The 17,671-nt window shown below is 43.6% G+C and overlaps 1 protein-coding gene and 1 long non-coding RNA gene across 2 annotated transcripts; both read right to left on the reverse strand.

The window, feature by feature from the left end:
• Positions 1–267: 267 nt before the first annotated feature.
• LOC119462034 (uncharacterized) lies at positions 268–3,670 on the reverse strand. The gene is made up of 4 exons (XM_049672294.1): positions 2,401–3,670; positions 1,901–2,060; positions 1,266–1,368; positions 268–847 (listed from the first exon to the last, which is right to left on the reverse strand). Exons 1-4 carry the CDS (start codon positions 2,575–2,577, stop codon positions 805–807), a joined length of 483 nt encoding a protein of 160 aa, XP_049528251.1. The 5' UTR covers positions 2,578–3,670; the 3' UTR covers positions 268–804.
• A 124-nt stretch (positions 3,671–3,794) lies between these two features.
• LOC125947485 (uncharacterized) lies at positions 3,795–6,215 on the reverse strand. The gene is made up of 3 exons (XR_007468329.1): positions 5,562–6,215; positions 4,798–4,872; positions 3,795–4,131 (listed from the first exon to the last, which is right to left on the reverse strand). It is a non-coding gene; the product is annotated as an uncharacterized LOC125947485 (long non-coding RNA).
• Between the last annotated feature and the right edge of the window lie 11,456 nt (positions 6,216–17,671).

Raw genomic sequence — 17,671 nt, forward strand, 5'->3', positions numbered from 1 at the left:
GCTTATTTTGCTTTCCCAAGGAAATATCTGCAAAAATTTGCTAATAATTTGCTTGTTGTCTACTAACTCAGATTGCTGGTATATGTATGCTTTTCATGGAACTGGCGACATGTCTCAGATTTTGTAGGAAATATGCAGCTGCCTTTTCAAAATATTGCATTGTTGCTCGTTCATAGGCAGCCTTTTATTAAAAAAAATGTCCAAGACACAGAAAAATCAGCAACATAAAGAATTTATTTTTTCCAACTATGTAAGGTGACTAGATATATGGTGGCAGTCCCAGTGTCTTCTGAAGCCTGCTGACCTGTATCAGTAAAAAAGAAAAAGGCAGGTTCCTCTAGAGCACTCAAAACCAGTAAAGAGAGACTAAATACTTTAAGTACAAATGCAACTGGCATTTGACATACTGCAGAAAAATTTGCAATGACGCTAGATAAACAGAAAAAGGCCTTGCCCCATTGACAGCTTTCAAGGGTATAGAACAGTACAGGTTCTCTAATGCACACACCACTTTAACCACCACAAGGGTGATGTGCGTGTTAAGCATAGCAGTTGTGAAACTGAAATTTTTTTATGACCTCAGTTAGCACTAAGGATGCACAGCAGCTTGTTTTCTGCCAGGTTTCAAGCGGCTGTCACAAGAATGCATGCACAATGGCATAAGAACAAATATACAACAAAAACAAGCACCATCACTTAGGGGTGAAAAAATATATATGAGAAGTGAAGCAAGACCATCAATAACTTGGCGGCATAAGAATGGTGGTAGAATATTTGTATAACTCACTCTATAATTTGAAACTTCTATGCATGTTCCACCAAAGAATGCGCTATGTTCTTTTGATGCCTGGAAATGAAGAATAATTATTATAGCTTACCACTACGTTGCACCCCGTAAACAAGCAGTCCTGAACGTCAATTGTAACTGCAATAATTGCATTCTAGACTCTACTTTAGGTTCCCAAAATTTAATGGTCTAAATTATAACCTATCAGAAAGTATACTTCCCTATGACCACAGTAATGCATGGTGTGGAAACAGCATGCATATATGGTTCTTGGAAATTACATCGCTGCTGACAGTTGGCATAAACACATTTTAGAAAGACAAAGTATTAATGTTACATTGTGCACTGCAATAACTCCTATATAGAACCAACAGCCAAGTTTAACGTGATGTAAATGGCTACATTACCTAGGTAATAACATAAGAATATTTCTGTATAAAAAAATAACTTAACAACGAGCTTAATGTAACATGCTGACCTCTTAGCTGCTCGCAGACTGCAATTTTTCAGCCAGGCAGCTGCTGCTTGACGAATGGCATGGGTTGTTGCATTTGCACACATAGGATCACTTCGAATCGCCTCTGAAATACCAAACCACTTAGACAATGCAAATAGCACACAATATCAGCTTACCAACTGACATTCAACCCATTACCTGCTACTGACACTTCTGAAATTACATATCGTTACTAAGGTATCGGTTTATTGACAAGATGAAAATACATGCATGTAGCAACTGAAGGGATAACTACTCCAATCCAATCAACCACCAAGACCATGCACCCACTCCACTTCTTTCGTTGGTACCACTGCACATTGCTGCGGAATTTTCTTTGGGGCCCACAAAGCTCACCTAGTAAGCTAAAGGTGGTTTTTACGAGATATACACTAAATAAAATTTTGTGACAAATCTGTTCTGCAGTAGACTGCAAGGTGGAGGAAGGTTCATGAAAGAGAGAATTGTCATTCACCCGGCTATAGTTATAGTCGCATGGACATTTTTTTTTTCTATGAATAAAATTTGTCCACAATTTTCAAAAAATTCCAAACGCCGCATATTTTGAGAGTAAGTCACTACACTGATGCAGACAAACAGCAGCTCTGTAACCTTACCTTCAATGACACTGTACACATGCAAGTCTCTTAGGCTCTTTTTTTGCCGCTGGCCTAGTGTGCTGAACTTCGCTCCCAAGTCGTCTGTGAAGACAGCGCGCAGAATGCCTGCAGTGAGGCTTCTTAAATCCCGGCCCCCAATGAGTGAGAGCCGTCGTATCTGGATTAAAAAAAGCACCCATACATGGAACATACAATAAATGTACTAAGGCAGGAATGAAAGCCCCATAAACCGTAAGACTGAACAGCAAATCACACTAAACAAGCATGCTTTCAAGATACTGTTATTACAGCAATTTGCACACATTAAATCAGAAAAAAATGTAAACAGCCATATTTTAAAAATAACTAGAGACTATTACGTATACATCAAAAAACTTAAAGCCAGAAATAGTAGATATAATAATGCGGACACTTCATCATGCATTGAAAAGCATTAGCTTTACCCAACACAAGTTATTTATAGAAATTCCTACGTACTGTAATTTTATAAACCTTACAAGATGAGTTCGAAGGGCAGGATCAGAGCTCAGCCTGGACTCCAAGGTAGCCAGATTTTCCATGTCCCCCAAGGGCAGGTTGCAATTGGCCACTTCCATTTCACCATTTTCATTCGGAATACTAAGAGCTGCTAGCAACCTTTCATTTTGATGTTTTACAGTCTTCACGTCTCTCATTATTACGTAAATGTCTGAAAGCACTGAAATAAAACAAGATAGGAGTCATGAACATTTTGACAGCTAGGACAGATGCTAACATGCTGCACGATGCATCTTCAGCATGTATAACTGTGCAAACCTTTTTTTTTCAAAGCTGGTACTGCTCCTAGCAGTGACTGTTCGATCCTGCACCACTTGATTTAGTGCAAGGTCCCATCCCAGCTCCTCGGAAATGGAGTTGTCATTCCTTGTTTCAGGTGCGAAATGACTTGGGATTATGTTACTGCTATTGGCAATTGATGAAATGCTGGCCTCGCTGCACCGGGTAGCATCATATTGGGAAGTGCTTGCACTGGGCAGACTGTCATGTTTTTCCTTTGCATTTTCTCCAGGATGAAAAAGAACTGCATGAGTTACTTGGGTAGGCTTCCTTGCACTTGAAATAGGAAGGCAGAATGAAATATGCAAGGCAGTCAGGAAAAGTACAACGAACAAAATACCAAGATAATGAAGCCTAGCAGAACTTGTTGCTGGGCGAGTTAGTACATCTTGACAACAGACAGAACATGTGTGCTTTTTCCTATTACCAAGACAATGTTTTTGCATTGCTCATACACATGTGCTACTTTAATTAGTAGTGATATTTACTGCTAAATTATTTAAAGCATTGGGGGAAGATATCTAATAAACCTGAGTTCACAGACATAGGAATAAATATAAAAAGGGTGCAGCTGACATGCTGCCTACTAACCACCATCCTGTGCTAACCTGTTGAATAGCATTATGCTCTATGTCCCAGTGGATAAATCTGCACCTTTTATATATGTCATGCTAGAGCAGACAGCTCGAGATTAATTTTAACCCTCGAGTTATTTAAGCATGAAATAAGTTTAAGTACACTGGTGCTTTAAAGTTCTGTTTACAAAGAAATGTGGCCCATTAAAAAAATTCTGCAGTTTTACATGCCAAAACCATGATATGCTTATGATGTACACTATAGTGCGGGACTCTGGATTGATTGTGACCACCTGTGGTTCTTTACCATGCACCTACATATATGTACACGTGTGTTCATGAATTTCGCCCCCATCGAAATGCAGCCACTATGTCCACGACCTTGTGCTTAGCAGCTAAACACCATAGGCGGCTAAGCCACTGCAGCGGGTTTGGCCAACAAGGCAATGATCAGACCGCAACTTGGAAACCAGCAGCACAGCACCCTATTCACAGAACTACCACAGCGGGTTCTGTATTATTTGAAGTAGTCGCACAAAATGTCAAAAGCTTAAAGGAAGCCAGCTTTAAGCAAAATAAGTTGCCAGACTCTTAGCAAGTTGCTATTATAAATCATAGAAGGTATTTTTAATCTTAAAATGCATCACCTTTTCATAAATGCACGTCTGCATGCCCAAGTACGCCATACTAGAAGTTGTATGCCAAGGTAGTACAAAGCAGGCTGTCAGAACGTTGCCTACCTTTGCGATTTGCAAGGTATGTCTTCTAGACCACTCTCATCACTCTCATCACTCCAATATATTCTGCGAAATTTCTTTCGCTTCCCACGGCCTCTTTCTGCAAAAAAGGTACCTTTATGTGTGACATAGGTGAACTGCTAACATATTTACTATCAACTCCGCTAAAAAGAATGAGGCAGCTCAAAAATTTTCCAAAACTTGAAGACAATTTTACCGTACAAACTTTTTTATATGCAGCATAACAACAATCCGGTGTTACACATAACAAATGTGACTTGATAAATTGGACAAGTCATGCAAGCATAAGTACTTAGCATTGCAGGTTTTTTATTAGCCTTGAAATGGTTGTAAATACTAACCAAGCTCGTAGCAAGGAATTGTTTTTTTCCTGGGGGGGGGGGGGGGGGGCACTTGCTGAAGGCCTTGACTATTTGAGGAAAGCACCTATTTTTCAGCAATTATTTTTGGGAAAGGTCACAACTTCGCCCCCCCCCCCCCCCCCCCAGCTACGGGCCTGGTACTAACAACCTATTTCAAATGTGTACTCCTGCATTTCTGAGACAAACAACTTGCCTACATTTGCCCATGTCAAAGCACCAACACAGGACACATTAAGTTACCTTGCAGTAATTTTTAACAACTGTAATCTTATAAACTTCATTAGGAGCTTGTGGTAAACAAATTGCTTGCTTGTCATTCACCTCAGCAGGTAGCAGTTTTCAATTTAAGAGGATTATGAAAACGCATGGTGCTGCAGTGTTACCTTCATCGCCAGACGAACGAACGTTGTCAGTGTCCTCAGCCTGTGGCAGCCAACTACGTGCCTTTTCGTACGAGGCTGCAAAATAGTTCACAAGAAAGTCGGAATGAGGAGCAGCAGACTTTTGAGTGCATTCCTTGTAGCAAAAACATTAGTCGCTTGAGATGGCAAGCATACTATTGCATTCAGTATAACCTGCAATGCACAAGTGGGTGGCAATTGCACTCTTCTAAGTTGTACAGTGGTGCCACTAGCACAGTGTTCCCAGCGTAAAGGGTGAGTGTGCAGCTGTTCTTGTTTCGTACATAACCCTTTCTTTGTCATGAGAAAAAGATAAGGAATAAACCAAGCACAAGCTTTCGAGTTGAGGGCAGCTATCCTTTCGAGAAGCACGAGCGAGACATTGTTTGCGTCCAAAGTGGCCACCATCTGTCTTTGTCATTTAGCGCACTAAACTGGAAGAGAGGGCAAAAGCAGGCATGAAGGGTGATGATGTTTGAAACAAGAGCAGCTGCACACTCTCCAAAGTTCATAATACAATGCGCAATTAGCGCTATTATCCAACCTGGGAGAGCACTTTTCCTCACGTGTTGTGGGTCATGTTAGAGTACATTTATTTGGATATCCCTGTGTTGTAGACTTCTCAAATGAATTTATACAAGGAACTTCTTTTCTCGCTCAACTACTTTTAGTTATGCTATGTGATGCCAATAATTCACACGCACTGCCAATAATTCATACATTCATAAAAAGAAGGTAGTACTTACATTCCAGCCTAAGAAGGACTATCTTGTAACGAGTGAAAGATCCATTTGGAGGGTCTGCACGCATTGCAGCTTGCACAATGTTTTTAGGATGTAAATGGCCTGGCCACATACAATGATCACCATCCACCCATCCAGTTGGCACAACAGCGACCGTGTTGTCCACTTCAAAGCGGACTACTGCAAACATCTGAATTGAAGTAATATGCCCTGATGCTATGTTTCTGTAAATAATTTCCAGGAGCAATACAACAAACATAAGAAAATGAGGCCCGCCAAGTTTGCAACTGTAATATAGTGCAAATTGCATATGCACTGTGTAAAATATAAGACACAATTTAAAAGATGAGCAATGTTTTGTACAAAACACAATTGTAAAAAAAAGAATCATACTCCCATATTGCAGAACCTTTGTCTGTAGCACATTTTATTAACTAATAAGACAATAAATGTGCACATGTACATCAATAGCGATAAAGAAATTAAGGAAATTTTGTCCCATGCATTACATATGCTAATCAAAGCAGTATTTTGGAATATGTACCCACCGCTATATCATAACAGCCATTGAAACCCTACAAGCACCATGCATGATGCTAATTAACATAGTACAGGTGAAAGTCGAACAAGTGATGAAAAAAACACAAAATGCAACGATAAATAGTTTGCAACCTTTTCTTTGATAATTCAACATGAAAGCACTGTTCAGCACTATAGAGCAAACAGGGGCAGTTACCAGAAGCTTCTGGGCACAGACTTGCTTCATTAAACCAAGTGCAAGAGTGCGAAGAAAAAATCTTGACATGCAACAAAAAAATTCACTGCTAAGAAAGAGTTCAACAAGGCTTTCAGTCATTTTCACTTCATTGGAGCTTTACAAATCATTTACAACTAAAGTAAGTCATTGTAAGGCAGGCAGTTCAAAAGCATTTGATGCTATTACTAATGGGTAGTGTCTGAATGAACCAAACACAACACAATGTGTGCATTTGGAACTTTGCCATGTGGAAACAGTACACATTTGGATTGTATTTCACTTAATGGCCATGCTGTGAGCTTTGAAAGCCCATAAGCTACCACAACACCCAGTTCTGATGACTTCATAGGTTTATCAAAAAGGTTATCCAATGTTTCAAACTTTCTACCTATCAAAACTTCATTACCACCTTCGTCAAATGCGAAGTTTGCAACAAGCACTACACTAGAGTCGGACAGCATGCAACAGTTGTCAGCCACAGTGCTACTGAGTGTGAAGTTTGGAAAAACTGCAACGCTATGCTCAGGACCCTTGCAAAATGGTAGAAGAGGACCGTCTGCATGAGGCTGCTTTAGCACAACAGCTCTTGTGTGCTGAACTCCCTTTAGGCTGCATAGTTCTCCCTGGGCCATCAGCTCACAAATTCGTCTACACACTTCTTCCAGTGGTCTCTTTCCACTCCGGACCAGTCTTTTCAATCTCTGCAGGAAGCTTTCTCCAGCAAAGGCACTGAAGTTATCCAAGCAGCCATACATTAACACATCATTTGGGAGATGGATTAAACCGTGAACATTATAGCTCATTTGATGATGACCATAGAGCCTGCCGAAATGATTTACAAAATAGCGAAGTAACTGTTGAGCATACCCATTCAAGGACATGCAAAGAGAAGGTGATGCAAGGATACGGATAGCAGTGTGTAAAACGAGGAAGTGCTCATAATTCTTGCGAGGCAAGACAGCCTTCAAAACAATAGGACCCGCATAAAGAAGGAAAGCACGCAATTCAGTTGCCTTCCACCGATCAATGTATTTCAAAGCTCGTAGTGGGCGAACAAACTCTGAACACCAATGGCTTTTCAGATCAAGAAGAGACTTTGAAATTAAGTTAAGACCTGAAGAAGGTAGTCGATAGGGCACATCACCCTTCGTCCAGAGAAGTAGCATCTTTTTCATTACTCCAATGCATACCAGGTGCATGTAATCTAGTGGAAATTTAGAAACGAGTCCTATTGGAAGCTGCTCAAGGACAGTGCTATTCACATGGTGGTCTGGATGCGTGCGACGTGAGAAATCATCATCTGTGCGAAGTGGAGCATCTATACCATTGTACACAACCCTACGTTCAATGAACTCTCCCTTTTCTGTGCACTTAGTGCAGCTGAAGTATCCAGAGTGGGTTTTTACACCGAGTACGAACGCACGTGCGGGAGCATCGCAAATAAATGCCTTGACCTCTAAACTAAACATCTTGCCCTTTACACGCAACCCATCCTGCAAAAGATCACACAATTCATTGACAAAAGGCGAAAGAAATACATCTGCACAATCTGGCTTAGTGTCGCCGTGGTAGCAGCCTATAACAAACACGCCACTGTTTGGGATGTTTTCTGCTTTGCCTAAAATAGGCCATAACTGGCTTGCGGAGCTCTTTGTCAAAGGCAGACCGTCAACAAAAAACATTAGCTTAACACACGATGGAATAGCTGAAATATCATGGGCAGACAAAAGCAGATTGTTCAGACAGGTGCTTATTCCTATATGTACATATTTTCCAGGAGGTACAGTCACAATGTCAAGAGTTCTGGGTGTTGACAATAGTGTTCTTGCATCAGAAGGCATATCTACAAAGCAACTGCAGCAATTATGCGTCTTCAACTTGTTCAAAAGTTGGCTCAAAGCTGTATGTGTCACATTGTTTTGACACGCCCAACGAGCCAAGAAATGTTTGATGCTTTCGCCACTGCCATTTTGTTGGCTATCTACACGAATTAAATCACTACAACCAGATTCATCATCACATGTTACAAATGGTGAAGGGACATGCACTGTGCTGATATTTTCACCACTGTCATCATTGTGCTGGTTACCTACACAAACTGGATCACTATAACCAGCTTCATCAGAAAATGTTTCGGATGATGAAGAGACATGCACCATACTGGGCGATGAACAGTCAGCACCAGTGTTGCAATTTATCGTGCACACTGGCAAGACATGAGCTGGATGCAGTACATTCAGTGAGCTAATACGACTTTCTTCTGAAGTAGGCCACTTCGAGCATCCTGGCTGTGGATTAACAGACACGAAGCCCGGTGTCTCCCGACTGCATGTTTGCTGATCTGTCTCTCCAGCAAACTGAAGGCTCACAACCTCAAGCTGCTCCTTATCAGCTAGTTCTCTCACACGCCGCCGTTTCTGCCAGCGTGAAAGTTCATGAAAATCTTTTTTTCGCCGACCACTCATTTTTCAAATGTCGAACACGTACGATCACTAGGCCAAGTTGCTGTGATGCTCCAGGCTAGTTCCAAAGCCAGGTGTCCTTCAAGAAAAAAAAAATGATATCAAAAAAGTATTTCCTGCAACGGTAATAATTCACAGTAATTTCGTTTTATATTCATGCCGGTTTGCTTTTTATTTTTGCTTTACAAAGTGGCATAGAAGTGTCCATGCAATGGGTCAGATAGACGTGGATATACATATACGTGGATATATACAGTTCCTAGACCGTCGGCTAACATGACTGGGCTGATACATTACATACATGGCAAAATAATGACAGTGAATGGTATAGTTCGTCTTTATATAATCACAGCACCAATGTTGTCTAGCAGTCTGTAGCTGTCTAGCAGTCTTCGACCATGCGAAACAACGCAGTAACTCGGGCAGTGGCGCACCGACGAAGGGGGGGGGGGTTCGGGTGTTGTAACCCCCCACCAGTCCAACGTGTACCTTCAGTACTTCGTTCACATTGTCATTACAGTTCAGGTGGCTTGAGGCCGAATTTTCCTGATTAACACAAACATTCTATCACTGTCTTGTATTTACTCATTCACTCTTAAATTACTGTGAGTAAAATGCTGAAGAAATAAACATCGTCATCATCCTTGGTGTCATTATAGTATTAGGCATTTAATTTGCTGTTGGATTCCTCTGGCTAAAGCAAGGAAATTGCATATTATGCAAAGTGCTTGCTTGCCCCCCCCCCCCCTTCCCCCTTGCAGAGATCCTGGGTGCGCTACTGAACTCAGAGAAAAGCGGTTTCAGATGTATACTCATTTCAGAATGAACAGCTGATGGCATTGAATGATCCTGCATAAGTTAAAAATGTTATATCTGAACGCCAAGAGCTGAATTATTACGATAATTGTGTTTGCGCAAAATCGGACGCGCCGCGAGAAAACCTGAAACTACCGACATGCACAAATAATCAATCCACCATCACAAAACTTGCCTTTCGCACACGCGCGGACGTGCGAAAGACCGCACGTAACGCACAGAGGTGCGCAAATTCCGGTTTACGTTGGGTCGCGAACCCAGTGTAAACCAAAATTTGTACACATATGTCCGCGTTTTTTACACGTCCACACATATGGGGAGGCGGGCGTAATCGAGTGCTTAACTAAGAGGAAGCTTTAGCTCGTGGGCTCCCATCTAAATACATGTAAAAGGAGAATTCGTTTTCCTTGACAACCACTGCACCACATTTGACGAGCTTTGTTGCATTTAAAAGAAAAACTTAAAATCTGGTGGCTAGCAATTGGTTCCGAAGTTTTTATTTAGGTGGTAATTTTTTATTAAAAATTGAAAAAATCGCAAATTTTCATAAAACGAAACTATATCAAGTTTACAACTCTGTAACTCAGCAATGCAAGATGATATCACAATTCTGTGCATTGCATCAGTAGTACATTTAAAGTGGACAAAATTGGTATATTACATGAATCTAAAAAATGAATATGGAAATGCAGCTTTTGCAGAACCCTTTACACAACGTGTTGAACTCACGTAACATCATATCAAATTTGTCCGCTTTGAATGATCTAACGGATGTCGTTTACAGAACCACGATAGCTGTTGATGCAGAGCTATTAATTTTTTAACTTCGTACTTCTATTTTTTTGAACTTTCGAATTTCTGCAAATTATTTAAAAAAAAATTCCGGTCCTAAATCGAAATTCCGCGTTCAACAGCCACTATAATTTAACTTTCTCTCTCAAAGGCAACAAATTTTATCAAAATCGGTCCATATGTTATCTCAGAAAAGCGTTCTTGCGTTTTACATGTATTTGAATAGGCCGCATCAGAGTTGGACCCGAGCTCAAGCTTCCTCTTAACCAAGATTGTTATGGTTTTGAAATCTTGCAAAAACTTTCAAAATAGGTATATTTTGAACACTTACCCAACTGAAGCTGCACTCAAACGCTGATGGATGGACGCACAGCATGCAACAAAGTTCCAATCACGGAGGTGCATACACGGACACGCGCGCAATGGCGACCCGTTAGACAAAGTATGGTAGAGAAAGCGCGCGAAAGCTAGCGTTGGAAGTGGCCAAGCCACAGTACCGCACCGACCGTTGCATCTGCTATCAGTGCACATGGTTATCACACCATGCAAAATTAGCCAGTAAATTTTATTTTTAAAATATTAAAATATACGTATTGCACAATAATTGCACATTTTTAAGCGAAATATTGCGACTTAAACTGTAATGTTAATTAACGTACAAAACTTTGGCGCGGCCGAAATCTGGAAGTGGCCAAGCCACAGTAGCGCATCGACAGTTGCATCTTCATATCAGTGGTTATCACACTATGCAAGATAACCCTGTAAATTTTAAAAATATGTAAATATACGTATTGCAGAATAATTGCACATTTTAAGGAGAAATTTTGCAACTTTAACTGTAATGCCAATTAGCGTACAAAACCATGGCGCAGCCGAAACAATGTGAGTTTACACGACAGATTTAAATTCGCGGATATCAGCACACGCTAGCGAAAGCTTTGTACACGTCTTGTCATCGTCTCCTCACAGCTGTTGATGCAAAATGATCTCGTATTTTAACCTTGTATATGAGATTGTATATTGCATTTTGCAGAGCGCTGATATATGACAATGACATAAACATATGTGATCATATTCCACTGATGTTGATGGAATCGAATCAAGTATATCGCAAAATGAAATAACCCGCATATTTTGCTTGCATAACTTCGAGATCGGTCGAGTTTAATAATGTGTACACATCCAATACGTCTCCGGCGGGTCTTACAGCAGACGTCTTCAAGGCATTTAATGGAAGCTGTACACAAGACGTCTAATTTAGAGCTTGACATAGCACTAGCTGGGTCAAGCTGGGTCAAGCCGAGTCAAGTACGCTTGTAGCCGACTTTTGCTTCCTGGGCAGTTGCTCACTGCCATTTGCCAAGTTGGCATCGAAAAGGTTCATTTAACAGCGGCACATACCCAGCTTCCCAGGTTGTTCCGATGGTTGGTTTAGACGGCTGGCACAGCAGCTCAATGCGCTACGTCAGTTAACTACCCAGTGACCCAGGTTGGCGGGAAAACGGAGACATACTTGCAAATAGCTGGCAGCTCCCGGAAAGTGCGTGAAGTACACTAATAACACGTTCACACTACAGCAACCGGAAATATGCTGCCGCTGAAATGCCGCGTTGTTAACATTGCTCACTCACCTCGCCGCCGTGACCGTCGCCGGAGCGCGATAGTTCACTACTAGCGTCAACCGGCGAATATGTGCCAAATAACACGCGCGTGTGGGTTATCCCGGATGACCCCGCGCACCTAATGCTTTCTCCCCCCACGTGGAGTTTGCATGTTGGTTTTTTTTTTCTTTTCTTTCTTTTTACTAGCGGAGCTCTTTTGGGCCAGCCGTAATGTGTGCCGCCTGCCACTGCGTTGCCTAGCAACCACCTCGCGGAAAGTCGCTCGCTATGCTCGGTAGAGAGAAAGAGAAAATGAGAGCGAGAGGGAGAGAGAAACAAATTATAGCAGCACTAGAGTGTACTGGACTTGTCTAGTACACTCTAAGCAGCACCAACGAGGCAATGCGTAGAGGTGCTGCCGACGCCGTCCGCGCTTCTCCGTTTCCCCGCATTAGCGCCGAACGCTCGCGGTGTCCGTGACTGCAGCAGGTGCCTCTGGCGGCGGCTCGGCCGAGCTCCCACCAGCTGAGCGCTAATGCGCATGCGCCGTGACGTCATCTCGGCGTGTCGTGTGCTGCGCGCCACCCGTTCACTGTGCATAGCTTTCGCCCCACTTCCCCTACATGTGCTCGGACTGCAAGTGCTTCGCGAGGCGTTCCCCGATGTCACGGACCACGAGGAAATGCTTTTACACTTCGTATAACTTAGCATCACTTGGAATTACTTCGTATAGCTTAGCATCACTTGGCATTACTTCGTATAACTTAGCATCACTTCGTATAGCCAGGACCAGCTAGGAACCGGTCAGCTCCGCTGTGTCTTTAGCCTTGCACCACTAATGCAAGCTACCCTGATTTTTTTTTTTCGGATCGTGAACGAAAACCCCCCGGAAGAAAATGCGATACTTCTAAGCCTCCTGGCAAGCACATTTTTGCCCATGCATCAGTAGCAGAAGATCTCGTAGTTGCCAAAGAATAAATGGCGTCAGCGGCGGTAGTGGATCCGGCCTGCTGCACTCGCGTTCTGATTGGTGCGCGGCGAAGGATTTCGGCGACAGCGGCGACAAAAATTGGTCTCGAACCGATAGGCGCGGAAAGGGACTTTTCAGTGGATCTCGCCATCGCCCAATTAGAATTCGCATCGCTCTTGACGCTGGATTCCCCGCTGTAAACGTGTCCTAAGAATAATAACCGCATTAAAACATAGCGGAGCAAATATACTAACCATGATGTGGCTTGTGTCCGCTGCAACAAAAGTCCAGAAACCACTCAGCACATCGTAATGGAATCCCAAATCACCCAGCAAGGACTTTAGGGAACGTCCATCTTCCAGAAGCGCCAGCGGATGTAAGCATCGGATCAAAGCGGTTGTAAGCACTACCTGTTAGCAGTCGAGACAGGCAAGTGACGTTTAGAGCATTAGTGGGGGAAAATCGCAGGGAAGAGACTGACAGATCTGGAGTCGTTAGAGGCATAGGTAACTGTACAATATAGAGATAAAGGTTTTAATGAAGAGAGAAAAGATCAATGAGTTATAGAGAGAAGGCTAGATTGCTGTGCATGTATATATTACCTGATAAGCTTAAGCAGACTAGGTGACTATTTGTAGCCGCCCTGTTTCAAAGGGGATACCTATAGAAATTTAAATGATTGTTATCATCATGATCATTATCACCCCCAACGTCGCCGACACCGACCGAACAACAACCCATGCTTCATCGTTCCTCTGTGTTAAGCACCGAGGTTTGCCGAGCTGTAGAGGTTCACGCTTCTGATATCAATTGCTAACATGTCCTGTCATATGCACAGCCTGCGCAAATCAACATTTTCATATTTAAGACTTTCTTGCCTCGTGATAAGGGCTCGGAGGTGTCACAGCGAATGCTTATCGCGTCCATCCAATTTTGCTTCCACCTCTTGCTAGGCGGCGTCAACTTTGGGAGATTTAGGGCAAGGTACCGACCTATACACTACAAGGATGAACAACGAACAGAAACCGCGTCAGTTTGTGCACGCATAATCTTTTAACAGCGAAGCTGTTTAAGCCAGCCGTAATTTGTGGTGCGTATCAAGAAACTACCAGGAAACTTTCCTGCCGCGGCGGACGATCCTAAGGCGAGCGTCGTAACCAGGGTGTAAGAAGATAGGTGCTCCGACGGCGCGCCCGCGCTGGGGCGAGAGAGCGGCCACTTCGTGTGACCGGAAGTGAGCGCCGCCGCTAGGGGCAGCCCGTGTTCAGGAGGCCTTGGAGAAGCGGCACAACAGTGTATAATTTACGACCTCGGTCAGCATTTAAACACCCATACCCAAAGATATGCAATTTTTCGTTATTTAGACGCCAAATCCTGAGCAGATAGAAGGTTTCATGCCACTTACAGTCAAAATACCATCATTTCGAACACGAGAGAGACGCGTCGTCTGCTCAAGCAGACGGCGCGCGGCGCTTACCGCTGCTCGCCGAGTCGGAGTCAATCGGAATGTCGGCTGAAATATAAAGGGACATTCCCCCAACCAAGTAGAGTCGTTTTAAGCAGGCGAACGACATATATTCATCGAAATAAAGCACTTCTGCCACGCGTGTCCACAAAAGCGCCAGCAAAGCGAGCGAAAAAACACCACATATCCACGGGGTGAATGATGATGAGTGGGCGAAGCTCCGGAGGGAATCATCGGTAAACCGTGAATCTTCCGTGTAATTCGCCAAGTCTCGCCGCGCTAAATCGAACGATTGACTTCCACCAATGACACGCGCCATATTTGACGTCATTCCTATTTTATAACGGCGCCCTTCATTATAATTGCACCATCTTCCGCTTAAGGGGACGCTAGCACAAACGCGTTAGAAACGTGCAGTACTCTCTAGTAAGGGGGAGAGTCCACAGCGTCTTACGCCGCCGTTTACACATGCCACATGCCGGAATGTGCACCGCGTTTGCCGACGCCATCACATGACTGCTGAGAGAGTATAACCCCCGTATTCATAAACGCTCCTCGACTTGAACTTGACTTGCCACCACCTTCAACGCGTTTCGAACGCGCTGCCCAAGGCGGTGGCAAGTCAAGTTCAAGTCGAGGAGCGTTTATGAATACGGGGGTAAGGCGGAGAGGCCACAGCGTCTTACACCAGCTTCTTACACGGGCCGTAACGCGCTAGCACAAACGCGTTAGAAACGCGCAGTCTTTCGTTAATGTTGGGTATTTATTGTCATCGTGGTGCGTGTGTCCATGTGCGCTTCGTGGCGTCGTGGTTAGCGCCGCGCGTTCGGAAGCGAGGGATCCCTGGTTCGATTCCGCGCTACGGACACAACTTTCGGAATTTTGTTTTCCATAAGAGTAGAGGTGGCTACCTACTACTACGACGACGGCCACTACTGCTACTACTACTACATACTACAGAGGAGGGACAGACCCACACCCTAAGGAGCTTCGCCCCTAAAAGTGGCCCCCAGAACAGGTGCTGCCCCTTGCGGCAGCGGCGTGCCTAGAGTCACACTAAGTGGCCGCGCCTCGCGCCGCCGTCGGATCACCTTCCTTTTCACACCATGGTCGTAACTATACTCGCGGACAACTTTCTGTAGCAATGAAGGGAAAGCTAACGAAGCAAAGCGCGCGCAATTAAGAGCGCTCCTGAAAAGAGTCCCGCGCTTTAATCAACGTTGGTTTAGGCTGAGGAAGAGAAAACATAGACAGCTTATTAGGAACAGTTAAATAAGACAGAACACACCACTGAGTGTAAAAGCTTACTTATTTTGCGGCTTTTCCCTTCCGCGTCTGAGCAAACGCGAAACCGTCGTAAGTGGAAGCTTCGTCAATTTAGCGTCTGTACCGAGCAACCAAAAGCACTGTCAAACGCTGCCGGACTACTTGGTGCGGTAACACATGTGTAGCATCCACGCGCCCGTAGCTTTCCCTTCATTGATACAGAAAGTTGTCCGCGAGTATAGGCTACACAGTCACGCTTGCAGAACATGCATTTATGCGAACCATATGATCACGGGCCTAGTGATTGCGTTCGAGCGTCGTCGTCTTCGGCCACAGCTGGTGCGTTTGTACGCTCGTGCTCTGCGAGGTGAAGAGGTTTTGCGCGCTATGAGAGCAAGAGAGAGAGAGACGCAATCACGGAGCGGGTCTCCTGGAACGCGGTGTCGGCATTGGAACGCGGTGTCGGTGTTGAAAGCTGCGCTATGCAACGCGCAGCGACCGCCGTAAGTCCGAGACGCGCGAAAAAAACCGAGTGCAAGGTTAAGCGTTCTTGGTGTGAGTTTTTATTTTTTATTGACATGATCATAGAGTTTCTAAATAAAAAAAACCTAGAGGGAAACGTGGCGCTAGTGTCTACGGGGGTTCTCCTGAACGTCGCCTCAACCTACATGGGAATGATGGGAACTACAGGCTTCGGATTGACTTCTGTCTTGAAACTGGTGGCGTTTGCATGCGGCGCAGTAAACGAAGCTGTATTAAAACATTTTCGTGCAAAAATTAATTTTATTTATGTTATGTGTTATATAATGCATAATACATTGAATAAAGTTTGTATGACTTTGAGATTGAAGCATTGTTTACCACCAGGGTATGCATCGTTCTGCCTGATTTAGCGCCATTGAATAATTATTTATTTACTTTCACAACAGCAATAACAACCGTGCATGTGCTTATATAAAAATACTCATCAAATATTTGTGGGAATAAAAATTTTGTATTATGAGAAAAGTGTTGCGCCTTTGAGAGAAATGTTACAAGTGTCGTCTGCTACGACGCCTGCTCGCTGCGAACGCGGGGAAAGTGAACTTTTCTTGCAGACGCACTTGCGTCTGCGCAGACGCACTTGCGAACTCTCTCGCTCTTTCGAAAGGCTGCATCGGCTGTCACGATTGATGAACGTCTTCGAGTACTTTTAAACACATCTGCTGCAGTGCTATCTTGGACGCTTGTGGCCTCTTACGAGCATGCTTCACTATATTTTATGTTGACGTACCGCTTCTTCTGAAGTGCGCGCCAGCAACTGTTATGTCGTGGCTTTGCGCTTACCCGTTTTGCGACAGCAGACTACAGCCAGGAAGCAGCAACCTTTCCTACCACAAGTAAGTTGGTGTTCTACGGATTGTAGCAACTGCGCTTGGAGCAAAACTAACGAAACCAAAACTGACAAAAAAATACATGTAGACTAGTTCGCCAGTCAACAGAATATCAATCCGTAGCCTGTACTGCCCATCATTACCATGATAGTTGAACGATCGCAGCGCCACATTGCCCTCTAGTTATAGTAATATGAAACTCTATGGACATGATGGCATCAGGTTAGCACCTTTAAGTGCCACCGGCTATTCCTCGTTGCTTGGCAAAGAAAAATGTTATAAAATATGTCACGAATGTATCACAATATATACTATGAGTCTGTACCAACACAGAGTTCTGTGCATGAGTCCAGGAACCCATACAGAATAAATGTCAGCACAAGAACTTCGAATTCTCTTAGAACACGTACCAAAGCCTAGAGTTTTGCAGACGAATGCACGAAAATTAAGTACACAAACATACCAATGCGGGAGATATTTGAGGACATAATGACGACTTCAGGAATAGCAACGACATTACGACAAGAATCGATATTTTTACATTATTTTGTGATGTTTTTTGTCACCGATCTCAGAGGCGTGCGGGTGTTAATAGAGATGGAGAGGGAGAC

This window comes from Dermacentor silvarum, chromosome 8 (assembly GCF_013339745.2).
Source record: "Dermacentor silvarum isolate Dsil-2018 chromosome 8, BIME_Dsil_1.4, whole genome shotgun sequence".
In the NCBI taxonomy this organism is placed as follows: Eukaryota; Metazoa; Arthropoda; class Arachnida; order Ixodida; family Ixodidae; genus Dermacentor; species Dermacentor silvarum.